Here is an 18,817-nt window from a genome sequence, read left to right on the forward strand (position 1 = left end):
CCGGGCAGAGTTAAAAATCTGGTTGCAAACCCCACAAACTCCATGCTGGCAGAACAAGAGGCAGGCAGGATCTGGATGCAGGTGAGTCCCTCCCACAGCTGCCTGGTCCTGCCCGTGCTGCAGGCAGAGCCTCCCTGGCACATGAGGATAAACAGCTGCCCTTTATCTGCAGCCACACCGCAACCGCTTCCTCCCGCATTACTTAATGCACCATTAGAAATTAATTAAATGCTTTTGTGGTGAGATAACAGCAGGAAGCGGCTGCTCCAAGCAGCTCTCCTCCCCCAAGCTCGCAAGTTTAGAGCCTTCACTGCAAGGGGCTGGGATTTAAAGCTGCCAGGTGATGTTTGCCTCCTGAGTGCTGGGCCAGCGTGGCCGTGGCACGGGATACCCAGCCCAGCAGCCAGGATCTGGCCAGGAGGGTGAGCTGGGGTGGGGTGACATGGCAAAGCAGGCTGAAATGAGGGGAGAGGTGCTCCCAGGGCTGCCTAAGTGCCACCTCAACCCTGCTTACTTGACTTTGGCTGCCTGTGGGATGTCTTTCAGCTCCTCGTGCAGCCGGAGCACTTTGGGATATTTCTTTTCCACAACAGTGATGAGATAGTGCAGCAAGGTGATGTTCCTAGGAGAGAGGAGCAGAGAGGTCAGCGTGGCAGCATCTTGGGGGGTTCACTGTTCAATCAAAACCCCTGGTTAAACCCCAACCCTAGTAATGAGCTATTTGAGGATTTCTGCAAGGATGCTGCTGTGTGGGGACATGGGAGGGGTCTGTCCCATGCACAGCTACAGGGCAGAGGAGCCTGGTCCATGCAAGGAAGGGTTCTCCACAGGAGGAACCCAGGGGAGCTGACTTGAGCATCACTGCTCTTTACTGATGGATGAGACCAGGCAGGTTTGAGACCTGACCCAGCTCCTCTTGCTCTGTGAACAGAGCTCAGCAGGGTAAAGCAAACCAGGCAATGGCTGTATCAGCGTGGGAGAGAGGCAGAGGGAGTTCCTGTGGAGAAAAGCCCCTGGGAATCCTTTCTCTGGCTCTTGGTATCTCCAAAGGGGTTAAAAAGCATTTGGAAGATGACCATCCTAATCAGCCTTGGCTGGAATTTAGCCAGCCCAGGAAGGAAAGGCCCCATCAATCACTGTGCTGATCTGAATTTTGGCTTCCCTTGAAAGCTGTCCTGCTTAAAAAAATGCACTCACATCACTGGGTGTGCCAAATTGGGCAGCAGGAGGAGGGGACTGCTCCCACCTACCCATGTTCCAGAGGTAATGCTAATGACCCCTGCATCCCCCAACACCCCTGGGGCCCGTGGATGGTACCAAGGATAAGGGCAGGGGCTGCTCACTTGTCAATGCTGGACTTGGTGTCTGCAATCTTGTTGAGGCTGGAGATCTTAAACCCAAAGGCATTGCCCCTCTGGCCTTTGTTCATGTAGTTCCCAAAGGCCAGGACCACCTCCAGGAGCTGCTGGAGGCTGCTGCTCTGCAGCACTGCCTTGGAGCCAGCACGGATGGCTGAAAGCAGAGAGAGGTGGGACATTACCCCCTGCCACAAGAGCCCACCAGCAACCCCCTCAGTACCCCCAAAGAGTGACCACCAACCCCTTCCCTTCCCTTCCCTTCCCTTCCCTTCCCTTCCCTTCCCTTCCCTTCCCTTCCCTTCCCTTCCCTTCCCTTCCCTTCCCTTCCCTTCCCTTCCCTTCCCTCTTCCCTCTTCCCTCTTCCCTCTTCCCTCTTCCCTCTTCCCTCTTCCCTTCCCTTTTCCCTTCCCTTCCAGCTCCATCCAGGCTCATCCTGGCACAGAGGATGCTCTTCCTGGGGGTGACCCCTGTGCTGGCACAAAGTCCCTAAGCTGATCTTTGCCACTTGCCTTCCACTTTGGGTTTGACCTCTGCAACTCTCTCTGCAAACTTCTTCTTGAAGTAGAGGGACTGCAGCCTTTGCTGATAATGGTTTATCCTGGAAAACAAGGAGGAGGAGGAGCAGGCTGAGCTTTGCTTGCTCCAGGCAGAGCTCTGTTGCTCCACTGCTCACAGCTGTGCTCACAAAGCATGCTTGAGCCAGGGTGATTAAAAAACAATGACCCCTTTTCTCCCTGAAACTGTGCTGGGATGGGAAAAAATGACAACTGAAGGTACAGCTGTCCTGGGGTGGCTCCCTGTGGGCTTTGGAGTACATGCTTGAGCCTATCCCCTTAACTCAGCAGGTTCAACAAGTGTATCTTTACACCCCACTGGTATGAACAAACAGTTCTTTCACAACCACTCCTGAGCAAAGGTGCTGATGAGCTCTGGGCTCCCTGTGGCTTTGTGATGAGCTGCAGCTGGAGAGAGGCTCACCTATGACCAGAACTAATGAAACTGGACCTTCTGATCATCAGAATGATGGACTGGGCTGGAAAGGCCCTTTCCTGGGCAAGTCAGTGATGGCTGTGCTCGTGTCAGTTGTGTTTATGCTAACCAAGATCTCACTTGTATGCACGTGGCAGTCTGATTGGAGTCACCAGGACCAAGGACCCACGGGAGACATGCTCACACACAGAGGCATGAACTGCACTGTTGTACTAATCAGAGGTGACAAAGACATCACACTCAGTTACAGACCACAAGGCAAAATTAAAAATCAAGGAAAACATTTGCATCAGCACATTGTGCTTTCCAAGGGATGAAGGCATGGGAGCAACACTTGGGTGAGAGCCTGTGAAGAAGAAAGGTGACCTGTGATAGAAAAGCTAATTCTGAGTGTCAGTGAGCCCTGAGGGCTCAGGTCTGAGCTGCACAGCTCCATCCTGCCTGCCTGTGACACTCAGCAAGCACACAGCCCATCCTCGGTGCACTGCTCAGGGAGGATGGAAGCATTTCTATTTTTGATCTCCCAGTGCAATCTCCAATTGTAAAACTCACTGACCTTGCCAACAAGTGACTGGCTTGAAGTTCAACTAAGAAATTCAAAGAGCTCAGTGCAATTCAAATAAGAAGCTTCAGGATTTTAACCCAGAACCTCTAGAGGATGTGCATGCAATAGATAAAGCTATTCATCCCTGAAGACTCCTAAGTCTTAAATGATTGCTACCAGGAGCAGGAAGAAATGACATTTCCTTTCAGTTTTATATAGTCTCAGGAGCCCTGGAGATGAGTCAGTCCTGAGGTGACAAGTGGGACTCATCTACACAGCAGGACAAAATGTACATCCATCAGGCTTGAATATTCATTAGGATGAAAGGGAAAGGAGCACTGTGTTATCATTCTAACAGCACTTCCCACCTGGGCCACAATGAATCATAGAATGGTTTGGGCTGGAAGGGACTGAAAGATCATTTATTTGCAACCCTTCTGCCCTGTAGGGACACCTTCCACCTGACCAGGTTAGATCATAGAATCTCAGAATCATCAAGGTTGAAAGAGACTTTCAGGATTATCCAGTCCAACCATCAGCCCAGAACCACCAAAAAAATCCATCTCCCCATCCCTCTCTCCTGCTCTGTCCAGCTGCTGCTTGTATGGGAACACAACCCTGATTTTAGGACCAGAGCATCACAAATAATCCTTATAATTTGCAGCACCTTGCTTGCCCTCCTGTCTCCTTGGTCCACTCATTTCTTGATGTGAAAAACAGTAAGAAGGGCTTATTTCCCAAGCAGGCTCCATGGAACAGCCACCTCCTGACCAACCCATGCAGCCAGTGGCCAAAATGTGTCCCCGAGGCATCAACCTGCTCATTTCCAATGGCCAAAATGTGTCCCCTGAGTGTTCCAGGTTGCAAGGCAAGATGTTTTCTATTACCATCTGTATGGCAGTTGTCTTCTGTCAAGTGGGCAGTTTGCCTTATCTCTCTCTTTGAGTGACCACAATCACTCCTCCCTCGGGAGGGGACATTGCTGATAACAGCTATTGAATGTCACTGCATGGCTGATAAGAACTACAGCATCCCATTGGGAGAAGTGAGCCCAGAGGGAGGAGCCAAGCATTCCTACCCGGATATAATCTGGAGATTCTGGAATATCAGCACGGCTTCTCCACTGGATTCCCCAGAGGAACAGCAGCTGCCTCTTCTCCCACTGGATCTTCAGAGGATAACTACACCTTTTCTACAGGATCCCTGCTCCAGCAGAACCACCCCTGACACTGCAGGAGGGCTGCAGCCACAATTCCAATGGGACTGCTGCCAACACCCTGACCCACAGGGTGTCAGGTTGGGTTCTGACTGTCAGTGCTGTTCTAGTGCACTGCATTGTTTTATTTTATCCTTTACTTTTTTCTTCCCTATTAAAGAACTGTTATTTCCTGCTCCCATATTTTTTTTTGCCTGAGAGCCCCTTAATTTAAAATTTATAGCAATTGGGAGGGGTGGGGAGGGTTTACATTCTCCATGTCAGGGGAGGCTCCTGCCTTCCTCAGCAGACTCCTGTCTTTCCAAACCAAGACACGGAGGCACCAACCTGCTCATTCCCAATGGCCAGAATGTGTCCCCTGAGGCACCAACCTGCTCATTCCCAATGGCCAGAATGTGTCTCCTGAGGCACCAACCTGCTCATTTCCAATGTGTCCCCTGAGGCACCAACCTGCTCATTTCGAAGAGGAACCGGTCAGCCTTGGCCATGCGGTCCAGCTCGTGCTTGTGCTCTTCCAGCAGGTCAATGTCTCCCTTTTCAGGAACAAACTTCAGGAGCTGAAAAGGAAAAAGCGCAGCAGTGGATATGAGACCCATGTACACATTTTCAGGAGCTAAAAAGTGATTTATTTCCTCAAGTCTAACACCTTTTCAGCATGTACAGGCAGTGACCCCAAGGCACCTGTGAAATAAGTGTTATTGCTGTCCCTGTGACCTTCCTCACGTTACTCCATCACGTCAGTGTCTCTCCTGCCTCTGCCCTGCCATCACTCAGCTTTTACAACAAATGAATTAAGTCTGCTCCAAGGAGGTTTCAACATCAGCTCTGACAGAGGAGGTGTCAGTCAGGGACTCCCATTTGCTGCAACTCTACTTATTAGCAGATGGAAATTTTGTGAAATGAATCCTCCCACATCTCTGCTCAAAGTGCAATTACCAGCTCAGCTTTAAGGACAGGTGAATAATATGCCTCCAAAGGGATTCAGAGGGAGTGAAAATGGGATTCCCCTTTTGAGGACTGCAAAAACACTGTCAAACCTTTCAAAAATAAACCACTACGGAGCACAAACTTCAAGCTGCAGCCACAAAAAGGTGAAATGGCCCCACCTCAAGGTTCCAGGGCAGACCCAAGTACAGGAATGGCACATGGGGGCCATGCTGCTCCCAGCAGGGATGCCACAACCAAGCTGCTTTCCCGCCCACCTGGGTGCCTTTTCAACATGTGTCTGGTAAAAAATCTAGGGTCCAGCACAAGCTGTGCTTTTGGTCCCAAGCACAGCACTGTCCCAGCATGAGGCAGCCACAGAGGAGCAGGAGACACTCTGCCCACCTGTTCCAGCATGTCTTTTGGGAGGTCCTCCTGCTCGTCCATCGTCAAAATCGCTCGCTTGATCTCGTCATTGGAGAGTTTCAGCCTGGGAGGTGGAGGGAAAGGAGAGTTATTCCCAGCCCAGCAGTCAGGGAGAGATTCCTTACACACCTATGCAGCAGCAGCAGCATCACAAACAGCTCTATCCAGCATGATATGAAGGAGGATGTGTGACAAATGTGGTAGGATCATGCTCTGCCAAGGCTCAGCACAGCCCCGGCCCTGCTGCAAACAGGGGGTCAAACCCCCCAAACCAACTCCCTCTCCCCACACTGCCATTCCCTATTTCCCTGTTTAACAGTACTTTAAGTAAGGATTGTAAGCAGTACATTAAACATACAACTTTCAGATGTAACTCCTGCCCATAGCAATGCTGCTCCTGCAGTTCCAGCACCCCAAAGGCCACAGGGCCACTGAGGTCACATTCCCACAGGGAAGAGAGCCCAGCCCAGGCTCAGGAGTGCAGCTCAGCACTGCTCCTGAACCCACTGCCACAACCCTTAAGGACAATCTGGCCAATTTCCACTCCTGTTCTTGGATTCAAGCATTGTCTCTCACATTTTTCCTCACCACCTTTGGCTGGAGTCTTCCTCTAGGAAAAAATTAGAAAGAAATCCAAAATTTGGGCAAGCGGATGTTCAGCATCCCAGGAAACCCATCAGTTTGGTTTTCTTTGGAAGGGTAGGGATTCAATGCTCTTGGAAGTGTAAGATATTGGAAAACAGCCTCTACTCCACCTTTTTCTTCCTCTCCTTCACCTAACAGGAATTGAAAATGCAGCCTCAAATTGGAGATTTCCAAAACCACAGACCACTGCGTCACAGCAAGCAGCACCAGGCTGGCTTTTCCTGGCAGGGATCTTTCTGCCAGCAGCCCACACTGAGCTGAGGCAACAGAGAGATGGAGAGACGCCCTCAGCTCCTCCTGGGCTGCAGCAGCCATTAATTACACTTTAATTTGACTGCAAGGAACCGCTCCCTGCAAGGACTTTGATTGCAAAACCACACGTATTTTTCTTATTCTTTGCGTTGTGGTCTATAAAATAATCTAAATTAAATAAAGGGAAAGCCCAGAAACTCCTGCAACTCCATTTACATGCTCTCTCTCTCTCTCTCATGGCGTGCAGTCATGGTTAAAGCCATTGCAACAGACCCAGCTTAAAAAATGTAATTCCCTGTACTTGCACGCAGGGAAAAACCACAGAGTTGAAAAGACCTGTTTGAGGAACCCCATGTATCAGTGATCAGTGCTGCCAAGTGATGCTGGAACACTGGATGTGGCTCAAAGGAATGAGCTGAATGCAGAAACACACCCTAGAGCAGGACGTGAGACCTTGGAAGTCAACCTGATCAGCAGCTCAAACAGAAGATGGGGAGCTGACTTGATCACTCTGAGTAATTAAACAAGGAGGGGGTTTTTCACCCCCACATCTCTGCAGGGAGCAGACTGAGACTGTGGAGTTGGCTTCTGGAAGCTAAAGCTGATACAGGAAGGGTTCTGGTCTCTAAGGCCAGGGTAGCAAGAGCTTGGTTTGGCTTGGGATATTTTGCTCAAGACTGGAAGTAAAGGATTAGCTTTATTGAGACAGGTGCATCTTACAGACCTGGCAAGTAAATCTTCATTCCTTATGAGCCCATGTTTCTCATCCTGCACTCAGTCCTCTCTGGCCTCCTCCTCAAGGGAGCACCCCAGAGAGGGTCTGCTAATTAGGGAGTGAATTAAAATCTACCTCAAAGGCACTGAGCAGAGGCCAAGACAATTGCTGGGGTCATCATACAAGGAACAAATCCAGAATCCTTGGAAAACATCCCCTCTGCTGCTTGCAGTGACAAGCAGCCACATCCTGGGGTCACCCTACTGTCCCCTACAATGGAATTGGCCAGGATGGGACATGATCTGAGGTGGGATGTGAAACTGCAGGAGAACTTTTACACCCAAGCAGAAACAGGAATGCTCAGACCACCAACACCAGTCTCCACCCTGATGGAAAGCAGACATTGGCTGGATCTGGGTATTTGGGGAGGCACAAATGCTCCTGGGAGAAGGGGGTGCTTAGGCAGCTACTCCCCATCCACAGCAAACACCTAAAAAGCACAGAAAAGTACCATGATATCTCCAGGAGGGCGGGGGAGGACGAGGGTGACTTTTTAAGCCCTTGCTCATTGAAAGCACAGTCAACAATAAAAATGCATTTAAAAAGAAAGAGGTCGGACAAAAAAAAAAAAAAAACAACCAAACTTTTCTCAGGAATCATCACAATCCAGTGCCAAGAACAAGAGCCTGCTCTCTGCATCAGCAGAGAGCAAGAAGAAAACAGCTTCTCAGACAATTTGATGGGAAAGGGGCCAGTGAAAGCTAGAAGCTTATCTATAACCACAATAATTATCATTGTTGGCAGCAGCTGTCGAAGGCGAGCCGTCTGAGAGGAACGGGGTCACAGGACTTGCTGTCACAGGGATTTAGAGGCAGCAGCCTGGCAATGAGAGGTGACAGCTCACCAGCCCAGGCTGCTTTTGTCAGACCCCGTGGAGGATGTAATAAGTGTGAAGGGGAAAAACAAATTCTGCCAGGAAAGGGACGCGCCCCTCCTGAAAAGCCACATTGATTTGAGGGGGAAAAAAAATGCTGGGAGAGGGGAATCAAATGAGCCATTCACAGCAGGAAAAGGATGGAGAGAGGGGTGGGTTTGCATCTGGCAGAAAGCAGGGCTAAAAATACACACCCATGCACAGGGAGCAAAAGCAAGGACGTGGTGGGTTCATAGAGGGAGACACGGTGAGGCACTGACATCAGCAAAGCCTTCTCCAAAGCACAGGAGGAAAAAGCAAGTGTTAAAAATGTTCTTGTGCTGCATTACAAGCTGGAGGAAAATCCAGTGATCTCACTGCGCAGTAATTTCTCCCAAAGCAAGGCAAACAGGCAAAAAAATAAATCTACAGAGAGAGATAAAGTATCTCAGTGGCTGTAATCTTTCCACGCTGCGAGCCAGACAATGCCTGGTGAGCTCACAAATGTCTGGGCTAAAGCAGGGGCCAAGCCTGCAGCTCCTTTCACATGTGAAAGTCTGCTCAGCCCCACGGCGGCCATGCAAGGTGAGACAGCAGCAGCCCAGCTGCCAGACCAGTCCCTTTGGAACATCTGGGACCAGGGATCCACTGCTCAGCCCAGCTTTGGGATGGCAGCTGCAGAAGGGTTTGCCCAGTAATACACAGAGAGTGCTGGAGATGCAGGAGCTGGACCTGAGAATGCTAAAAGGATGCTTGGGCTTTATCCCTACACCACCTCTGAGACACCTAGCATCAAACCACCCAAAGGGATTTTGGGGAGAGAAGCTCACTTGTGGTCCTGGGGGTACCATGGGATGAACTCCAAAGCAGCATCGGGGGCAAGTCACTGCAGCTTCAAAGCCACACATCCCTGCATGAGCATGGGCCTGGGAAAAGCCACATAGAGGCCTGAGGACCACCTTGCAGAGCAAGTCTGGTCCTGCTTCTCCCCCAGGAACTGGCCCACAGGGAAAGGCAGGCAGGCAGCAACCTCCATCCTGCCCTTTTTGTGGGATTAGTTACTGGCAATTTATTTCCAGCCACTGCTTTCTTGGAAGAGTTTGCTGGTGAGATGAAATTGAGACCTTCACTCAGTAGGATGTGCAAGATGCCTTTGAAGCTGAGTGCTTGGGTCTCTCCCCTTCCCACTGAAGGACCTATTTGTGTGCTTAGCTTCCAAATATACACTTAAACCTCTGGCTGAATCACACCTAAACCCACTCCACGCTCAGCCTACCAATGCCAGGAGCAGCTCAGCCCCAAATCCCATCGTTTTACTTGCTAATAGCTGCCTGCCACAGACACACTCATTTGCCTGCTTTAAACTCTCCTTTCATCATCATCCTTTTTTATTTGCACTGCTAGGAAGCACAAAAATCCCCAGAAGCAGCCCAGAGCAGAGCCAGCCAAAACCAGGGCAGCTTTACCCCCAAATGCTGTGGCACTCTCACTGCCCACAGGCTGCCAGCCACCTCTGGGAAAAGCACCAGGGGCTGAGGTACCCACCCAGCTGGGTTTTGTTTTGCAGGCATCAGCCTCTCCAAGCTTTCCAGGGAAGGAAATCAGCTGGGCTGCCCAGACAAGGCACCATCTCCACTTGGAAGAACCAGACAGAACCCACAGGCTGGGAAAATACTGAATTCAGCTGCAAAGCCAACCTGCCAGCCATGCTGCTGCATCCTGGACAGTCCTGGGTGGCACAGAAGCTTCTGTGCCTCCAGACAGCAGAGTGAATATTTTTAAATTTTACTGATGGTGGGTTTATTTTTTGCTGTGTGAGTCAGAAACAAATGGCATTTTCTGCTGCTCTTTGGGTGTTTTTTCACAAGTAGCTACACTGACAGCTCATCCTTTTCAGACCACCAAAACCTGGTTTCCCTTTTCTCAGGAAATTCAGTCTTATTGGTGCAGTTTATCTTGCCAAAGCGATTTTTATAATTTTGGCAGCCATTTGGGGATCAGATTAAATTGCTGGTAGCAGTGTTAAGCCTGCCTGGTGAGGAGTGTGAGGGAGGCTGTCAGACCAGCAGGGCAGCTGTAGGAGGGGAACATCCCCTTCCCAAAATTCAGATGTGGGCAGCAAGGTCCTGCCTGAATTACTGCTGCTCCTGCTGACACCCAGCACTTCCCCAGCCCAGACAAGCCCTCTTCAACCACCAGCAAGGAGCAAACAAAACCCAGGCTGAGAAAGATAAGAGGTGAAATCAACCCCCTTCCACCTCCTGTGAAAGCTCACTGGGTGTCCCAGCTATCCCAGCTCCCTGAGGGCTTTCCAGGGACACCAAATGGCCACATACCCCCTCAATGGCACTGTCCCCCCTCCAGTCACCCCACCCTGAGGCTGTAAGGCTATAGCTGGGTTCAGGTGTCACTGCTCTCCTGCTGCACTGGCTCCTGTCATCAACCAGGGATGAGGAGCACACTCAGGGCAGCTCAGGGCAGGGTATTAAGCATCCCCCCACTGTCACAGACATGTTCTATGAAAAATCCTTTCCTTAGGATTTTTCCTCCTGGGAAGCTTAGAGGCCTCAGGAACAAAATGTAAACAATGGTTATCTGCTGCTGTGGAATGCAACAGGTGCATCTGTGATTGGTCTCATAGAGTTGTTTCTAATTAATGGCAAATCACAGTGAGCTGGCTCAGACTCTGAGACAGAAACTTTTGTTATAATTCCTTCTTTTTCTATTCTTAGCTAACCTTCTGATGAAATCCTTTCTTCTATTCTTTTAGTATAGTTTTAATATAATATATATAATAAAATAAAAAATCAAGCCTTGTGAAACATGGAGTCAGATCCTCAGCTCTTCCCTCATCCTTGGACCCCTGTGAACACCATCACACCCCACTCCCCACAGCAAGGCTTGAACCATACCTGGAGAGGAGGATGTTGCAGTTCTGAGCTCTCCTGCCATCTATGACAGAAAGCTCCTTGACTTTGTGCCGGGAACTCAACGTGTCATCGATGGCATCTTCCTTCTACGAGAAAATAAGAAGAAAAAAAGCCTGGAGAAGAGCCATGGAGCAGCAAGGACATTTAGTACTCTCAGTGTGATACACAGTGGGCCCCATAAATCAGGAGAGGCACCACAGGTTATGGGTAAAACCCCTCGCCTGTGACTGAAACACAGAAAGTCATTTCATAAACCAGAGCTGGCTTTGAAGCCACTGGTTAGAAATGTAAATATTTTCTCAGACAGGGAAGATTTAAAAATCTGCAAACACAGGGGCGCTGCTGAATAAATAAAGGCTGGCTTTCTCAGCATACATACTTGTGATACTTCATTAAACCCTGGCATGGAGGATTTCACTATGGGCTGCTGCACACACTCAGCATCGCTCTTGCTCCTCACCCCTGCTCCAAACATCTGTGATCACCCTTCATGCATCAGCCCTCCTGAGCCAGCTAACTAATACATGCTGTCAGACTTGCAAAAGCAACCAGCAGCTTTTACAGTGAAATGTTCCCAAAATAAGGGACTTGAAAGCAGGAATTGGTGTGGAATAAGCACCTGTATCTCCTAAGTGGCTTAAACACTTTACCTACAGATGAGTAACAATGCTGTGGTTGTGGGCAAATGGGCAGACCTACACAACAGCAGCTTTGTAGGGCTGCCCGAGGAGTTCATGTTGCCCCAGGTTTTAATTTACCATATTGCATATTTTAGTGAGGTTAATCAATTAAAAGCTGGCTATTCAATCCTTCTGGAAGGAACACAATCTGGAGCTGCAAGGTCCTGAACGTTACAGATCCACACTAAAGGAGACCTGGCACATGGCCACTGCAAGGGCTGAGAGTGAGCTCTGAAATTACAATTCTTTTACTCATTTTCTTGTTTCAACGAAGAAAACATGCAGATATGAGAAGTGGGAAGAGAGGCAGGGGATGGAACAGCAGCCCCAAGTCACCCAGCACCAGCTGCCCCTCTCATGTGCCTTGTAAGCTCTGACCAAGCAGAGAGCTTCCACCTGTGGGTTTATTTCCATCTTCTGAAAACAAATACTGCTCAGGGTTAGGAGTTAGGAGCTTCTCTGTGGAGTTAAAAATCCAACTCCTGTACTCAGACATTGGTTTCACCTCAGGCCAGACAGCAGCGAGGGTGGGTTCTGCCTTACCAGCCTCCCCAGCAGCAACTTTCAAGCTGCTCCTTCTGGTGATCTTTGCACCTCTCTGATTCAACCCCGTTTGTCACACATGAACCCCCCTCAGAAGCAGCCACGTGTCCCCATGTCCCTGTCCCCAGCCCCACATCACACTCCTGCAGGTGCTCACTTACCTGTCTGGAGCTACCATTCACAAAGAAGTCCTACAGCCATAGCAGAAGCATGGAAAAAGGCAGTAAAAACACATGCAGTTCAGTGATCTCAGCAAAACCAGAGGGAACTGAAGCACAGCAAAGGGAAATGTGCAATATGAGGGAGGTTTGGCAGCATGGGGGTGCCAGTGCCAAAATAGGGGGGATGCAGGTGAAAATGTGGGTTATGGGATGTGCAGGAGGGCAGAGCTGATGAAGAGGAGGCACCTGGAGGTCCCAGTGCTAAAATAGGGGAGATGCAGGTGAAAATGTGGTTTATGGGATGTGCAGGAGGGCAGAGCTGATGAAGAGGAGGCTCCATGAAGGGATGAGGCTGAGGCACGTTGTGCACAGGGGTGAGGAGGGGACATGGGATGAGGTGGGAGGATGCTGGCCAAGTCCTGCTACTGGCCCAAAGGCACAGCACTGCTCAGCCTGCCGTGCCTGGAGGAAAATTGCTGGTTCCTGCACATCTGAGGGACTGAAATGCCAATGTGAGTGCCAGGAAAAACAGGGCTTGTGAGTGGAAATGAGGAGAGGCGCATCCCGCAGCAAATCTGGCCGCAGCAGAACTTCACCAGTGGCCACAGCAACATGCTTCCCCTCGAGTTCTCATCCTCCTCCTCCTCCTCCTCCCTGCTTCTGCAGGGCTCAGCAGCCTGGCCCCAATGCCCACCAGCAGCATGTCCCTCCCCAGCAGGCTGGAAGCAGGTGCAGTAGAGCTGGCACCACACACATGTGCACACACACACACACAGTTTTCCTTCCCCATCCCCTTGGCTGAGCTCTGCTGATCAAGAATCTTGTGGCTAAAAGTCTCTGGTTCAGTTAAGGCTAAGGATCAGTGTTTCACTAATCAATCTCTACCCAGCAGTCTCATCTGTGGGACAGGCACAAAGCACACCCACAAGCTGCAGTGGGTATCTTTATTTTCATTTAACTGGTCCCTGATTAGAAGCTCTTCCTTCCATTTCAGCCCTCAGACCTGCCCCACGATGCTCAGACTTGCTCCAGGCTGCTGGACAGGGAGGACATGGTGGCTTTCTCTGCTCCAGGAAAGGGAGAGCTCCTCATGCATTAAGGCAGAGAAAAGGTTCACTACAAAAAGGCCTCAAACCAGCCTCATCCCTGCCCCTGTCCCTCACAGGAGCTGTGATCCAGCCCCTGCTGCAGGATGGTGTAAGGAGGAGCAGCTTTAAATGCGCTGCCACCATCCCCACAAACAATTCCCAGCCCTGCTGTCCCTGGCCCCTGCACAGGTCACTCTCCCTTGCACAGAGGAGCTGGAGCCTTTCCTTCCTTCATCCTTTTTTGGGAGATGAATTCTTTCCCAGCTCACTGCTAAGCCCCTGCTTCAACAACACATATTTTTTTTCCACTTGGCCCTGACTCTTTTACATCACTCACTGCTGCAGGACCTGCCAGAACTGCCCTGGCTGTGTCACTGCTGCTTATCAACATCACTCCCAGCCTCTACCCCCAGGAAGACTCTCAAGACATCCCTGACAGAGGCACCAACCCTTGTGTAGTTTAAGCCCTGATGGTCCTGGACTTGCCTTTCTCCATCACTACATGCACACCCTGCTGCCAGTTCTCATGCCACAGCCAAAAACTCCTGTTGGATTTTCTGTAAATGCTGATATTCTGTACAGCTGCAGGGCTCAGACCTTCTCTGGGGACAGGGACATCTGCAGAGCCTCAGCTGGGAAGCTACAGGCTCTCCTAGCAGCTTCATGAGGCAGGGATGAGCCCCAGGAAGCCCAGAGGGTTCCTGTCCTCCCCACATGGAAAGGGCCCTTCCCAAAAGCTGCAGAGCTCAGCTAATAGCCTGCATTTACATCCCAGCCTGTGATGTGGGAAAAAACATTTAAAGAGATGCTTAAAATTAAGTACATGGTTAAAGCCTCGGGTGTGTGCAGCACTTTGGGATTCCCAGGCACTCTGGCAGCAAAACCAGACAAATGCCAGCACAGGCAGCCCCACAGCAGCCACCCTGGGGGGGTCAGAGAGCTCCGTGCACTGCACACACCTCTGCCTGCTGGGGCAGGGCCACAGGGATGCAGCCCTTGACCAGGCATTTTCAGAGCCCTGCTTTGTCTGGGGGCATGGGCACAGGCAGCCCCTGATGCCCCATGTCCTGGGGATGTTGTGATCCAGGACAAGGGAGAGGCATCACCACTGAGCAAGTGGCTCCAGACAGGGAACAGGCAGGGAGAGCCCTGCTCCTCCCTTGCTTCTTCGTGACAGAAACCAAGTTTTGCTAGAGCCTGGAAATGCTGGGAGTTGTGAAACCATTATTATGAGTTCATTGTGCCTCAGGGACAGGCTGTTCACTGCCCCAGCCCCCCTCCATGTACACAGAGCCCTGTGGTTTGCATGTGTGACAGAACACATGGGGCTGAAGGGACTTTAAAGATCCTCTAGCGCAACCATGGGCAGGGAACGTTCCACTCAACCAGCCTAGATAGAATATCTCCACTTCTCCTGATCTCATGGAGCACATCTAGCCCCATATCCTGCTGCTGGCTGCAGAGCCATGACCCCCTCTCCATCCTGGGACTAACACTGGGAGCACCCTGGGGAGTCCTAGCTGGACAAACACATCCCTCACGTGTCCCATGGCTCCACTGACACACAATGACCACAAGGAGCTTGTGCACAACGTCCCCAAGGGCAGCTCCAGCCCCCAGATGTGTCCCATGGCTCCACTGACACACAATGACCACAAGGAGCTTGTGCACAACGTCCCCAAGGGCAGCTCCAGCCCCCAGATGTGTCCCATGGCTACCCTCACACACAATGACCACAAGGAGCTTGTGCATCACATCCCCAAGGGCAGCTCCAGCCCCTAGATGTGTCCCATGGCTCCATTCACACACAATGACCACAAGGAACTTGTGCACAACGTCCCCAAGGGCAGCTCCAGCCCCCAGATGTGTCCCATGGCTCCACTGACACACAATGACCACAAGGAACTTGTGCACAACGTCCCCAAGGGCAGCTCCAGCCCCAGCAGCATCTCACAGGTGGGATTTTGCCTTGTCTTTCCCATCTGCCTTTCAGATGCTCTCACAGCATCTTCTGCCAGTCCCACCACAGCTCCTGGCTCCTCCATTCAGCTCCCTTCTGGTCCTCATCCCATGTCACAGCTCTCCTAGCACCATCTCCCTGCTCCTCCTGGCCCCAAACCTACCCAGCCACTTCACCCAGCAGGACCTCAGCCAAGCCAAATTATTTTTAAATTCCTGCCTGGCAATAATCCTCATCACACCAGGTGACTCATGGGCTGGGGCCCGAGGGCAAACCATCCTGCTGACACTCAGGTTTCTATTCTTGCTCCTCTTCCATTTCCATCCCTTGTCCTCAGACATGCCCTCCAGTAGGAATGAGTCAAGCTCAAAAAATGCCAGGAGAAGGAGACATTGCTGTGGTCACCTCTTCCCAAAACACCGGGGCAGGCAGCACGTACTGCTGGTGGGTTACTCTTGATATTTGCCCTGCTCTAATCCACCCTGATCTTTCCTTCAATTAGCCTCTGGAACAGATTAAACTCTCACACTGCCTAATGAGCTTAATGGGTCTGGTCCACTCCTTCCTGGCACCATCCCTCTGGCTGGGCCTGGCACGAAGGAGACAAGCTGCTCTCTCCTCCCAGGAACACAGCCAGGTGTTCAGCACGTGAACATCCTTTTTATCCTTTTTCAGCCTCTCTCCTTGCTTTTTCTCCTGCCTTCTTGAAACACTTCTTCCCATTTTCACCCTGCCTGGGGGTAAAATAAGTGTCTAATTTTCTTCATGTGCTTTGATGCCTTCCAAACTGGGCCTGCAGTGCTTGAGCAGGAGATTAAAAAGCAGAGAGTTTTGCCTGCAATGACATTATTTTGGTTTGGGATATTTGTTCAAAGCTCACATTTTGCTCTTGGCTCACTACAAAAATAAAAAGAAGAGACCCACCCATGGTAGATGTGGGCAAAACTTAGTCCCTCTTGGCCAGAGAGGGATAGAAATTTTCCACCCAATACAGACACATGGAGAAGTTGCTGTTAACAGCAATCCAAAAATATTACCCAACTGTGGCCACATCTGGGGGTTATTTTTATAACACTCCCTGTCTCTTTTTTGTGTGTGTGTGTGTTTTTTTGGTGATCCATCTTCAGGGTGCACATGGTCAGGTGTGTGGAATCAGGCACAGTGAGCCATGAACAGCTCAACACCAAGGCTCTGGTACATGGATGAGGGGACAAAGCAGATGGAGCTGATCTGGCCAACATGGCTTTGGTATGAAATAATGATGGGAGATGTGTTTTGGGACCACCAGCGAAACCACATGATCCCACAATGGTGGCACCTCACCCAGGTGTGCCCACCCTGGGCCAGCTGTTACCTGCTGTCTTTGGTAGGCTGAGAATGTCCTCTCCAGGTCCTCCAGGTCCAGGATTTTGAACACTTTTGTGTCATCTATGCTGGTCCACACGGTGCCTGCCAGCTTGTTCTGCAAGACAGTGGGAGCATTGCAGGTGGGGGTCCTCACCCACTGCCCTCACACCACCATCCAGCACCTCAGTGCCCAAAGTTTTGCCCGGCTTACCTCTGGAAGCTTGGACCAGTTGAAGGACTTGAGGGCGTTGGTTGGCTGAGGGATGCTCTTCTTCTTGAAGGCCATGCCCGGGGGTGCCCCAAGGGGAGGCATCAGCCCCCCCAGGGGTGGGGGGCCAGGGGGAGGGGGGGGACCCCCGGGAGGAGGAGGTGGGGGAGGAGGTGGGGGACACCCCCCTGGGAGTGGGGGGGGCGGCGGAGGGGGCAGGAGGGAGCCGGGAGTCGGAGAAGGCGAAGGGCCCCCAGGTGCTCCTGGTGGCATGGGAGGTCCTCCAGGGCTGGCAGCACAGATTGCCCTCTGGGAGAGAGAGAGAGGGATGGGGACTGGTCATATGGAGGTGGGGACACCACCTAAAAAATACCCCCATGCTGATTTTTAATTAATTTGGTTAAATTTTAGGAAAAAACAAAGCATTCAAAGACTTCAACACTCCCGGCTCAATGCAGCGGAGAGGCAGAATCAGCCCATCACTAGGGCTTGGCTCTTCCAACAAGCTCTTTCTCAGTCCCCCCATGCAGCTGAGCCTCCTGGAATCACCCCACAGCACGTGCAGGGGATTAGGGACTGGGCCCACAACAGGAGCAGGTTTGAGGTCTCACCCTGCTCATCTCGTGGAGCTGTGCTGTCAGATCTGCCACCTGCTGCTTGACCTGCTTGTGCTCACTGGACTCCCTCTCCAGCTTCTCCTTCATCTTGTTCAGCGTCTGCATCATCTCCTCCTTCTCCTGGGCCTTGGCATCACACTCCCTCTCCTTCTTCTCCAGCTTCTGCTGCAGCTCTGTGTGCTCTGAAACAGCCCCAGGAGAGCACTTTGGGTGACAAACACTCCTTTTTGCCAACAGCAGCCCATGGGGGGCTAAACCCCACACTGCTCTGCAGAGAAGCTGCAGCTGGCAAAAAGGAGCCTGTGCTGTGCCTCAGTACCCCCTTTGGAGCCTCTCTATGAAAAAATATAATTTTCTTTGCCCATTTTTCATGTCAGCCCCATGGCATGACACTATCTCAGCCCTTCAATAAAGCCTGCAGATATATGTATAAATAAACATATGAATAAATGTATATGGTAACTGTTTAGCCAAGATTAGAGTTCACACTGTGTATTCCTCCACCACTCACCTTTTCTCATTTTTTCTGCTTGCTCTTTCCACTGTTTGACTTCATTTTCATTGACTAACCTAAAAGGAGAGGAGATGTAGCACGTGAGACAATCCTACTACAGCAAACAGGAGACCATCACCAGCAAGGGACACGACTGAGGAAGTGGAATTTAGGGCTCCAAACTAACAGCTCTGCTGCGTCTCCCCTCAGAGAGGGGAGATTTTTTTTTTCTGATAGGAAGAGATTTACAGGGCAGAGGGCATAGAGAGAAATCAGAAAGCATATAAACAATTTTAATTATTACAAGCTCCATAGCTAATTGTCACTCTGTCACCATGGAGCTTAAAAGGGACGTATAAAAGATATGTGAAATTGTGCTAAATGCGCATCTTCAAAACTCAATCGTTCAGAAGAATTCAAATGGGATTCAATTTGATGGCCTCTAATATATAAAATTTATCAGAGAACACACAAAAACTCCTAAATCTCAAATATTACTTGCAAGTGCTGTCTAACAAAAGGGATGGGCTTCATTGCTAAGGTGGGGCGAAGCCAACAGCTCCAGGGATGCTGCCTCATGTCCAACCGAGGACAGCAACACCACTGTGTGATGTGTGACCAGCAAGGAACAGTGACCCTTGAGCGCTTACATTCGTACAACATTTTTAATGTTGAAGTTTTCCAGGGGAGTGGCATCAGGGTCCTGCCCTTTGTCACTCTGGATGACAATCTGCTGCACGATCCTGTCCAGCAGCAGCCAGTACTGGACGGTGTTGCCGCTTCTTTTATCTGCAGGGAAGGAAGGGG

At 50.7% G+C, this 18,817-nt stretch overlaps 1 protein-coding gene across 2 annotated transcripts in view; it reads right to left on the bottom strand.

Annotated features, from left to right (window-relative positions):
* The window catches only part of DAAM1 (dishevelled associated activator of morphogenesis 1), a 94,224-nt gene that overhangs the window by 8,171 nt on the left and 67,236 nt on the right, over nt 1–18,817 (bottom strand). The window contains exons 12-23 of one of the 2 annotated variants that reach the window (XM_058025769.1): nt 18,661–18,799; nt 18,029–18,087; nt 17,512–17,699; nt 16,904–17,209; nt 16,700–16,807; nt 12,298–12,327; nt 10,896–10,999; nt 5,438–5,522; nt 4,559–4,665; nt 1,868–1,956; nt 1,344–1,512; nt 515–622 (exon numbers count right to left, since the gene is read on the bottom strand). In XM_058025769.1, the coding sequence (XP_057881752.1) occupies nt 515–622; nt 1,344–1,512; nt 1,868–1,956; nt 4,559–4,665; nt 5,438–5,522; nt 10,896–10,999; nt 12,298–12,327; nt 16,700–16,807; nt 16,904–17,209; nt 17,512–17,699; nt 18,029–18,087; nt 18,661–18,799 (1,492 nt within the window). The remainder of the gene's footprint in view (nt 1–514; nt 623–1,343; nt 1,513–1,867; nt 1,957–4,558; nt 4,666–5,437; nt 5,523–10,895; nt 11,000–12,297; nt 12,328–16,699; nt 16,808–16,903; nt 17,210–17,511; nt 17,700–18,028; nt 18,088–18,660; nt 18,800–18,817) is intronic. The other variant, XM_058025771.1, reaches the window with a different exon arrangement.

This window comes from Melospiza georgiana, chromosome 6, assembly GCF_028018845.1.
Source record: "Melospiza georgiana isolate bMelGeo1 chromosome 6, bMelGeo1.pri, whole genome shotgun sequence".
Classification (NCBI taxonomy): Eukaryota; Metazoa; Chordata; class Aves; order Passeriformes; family Passerellidae; genus Melospiza; species Melospiza georgiana.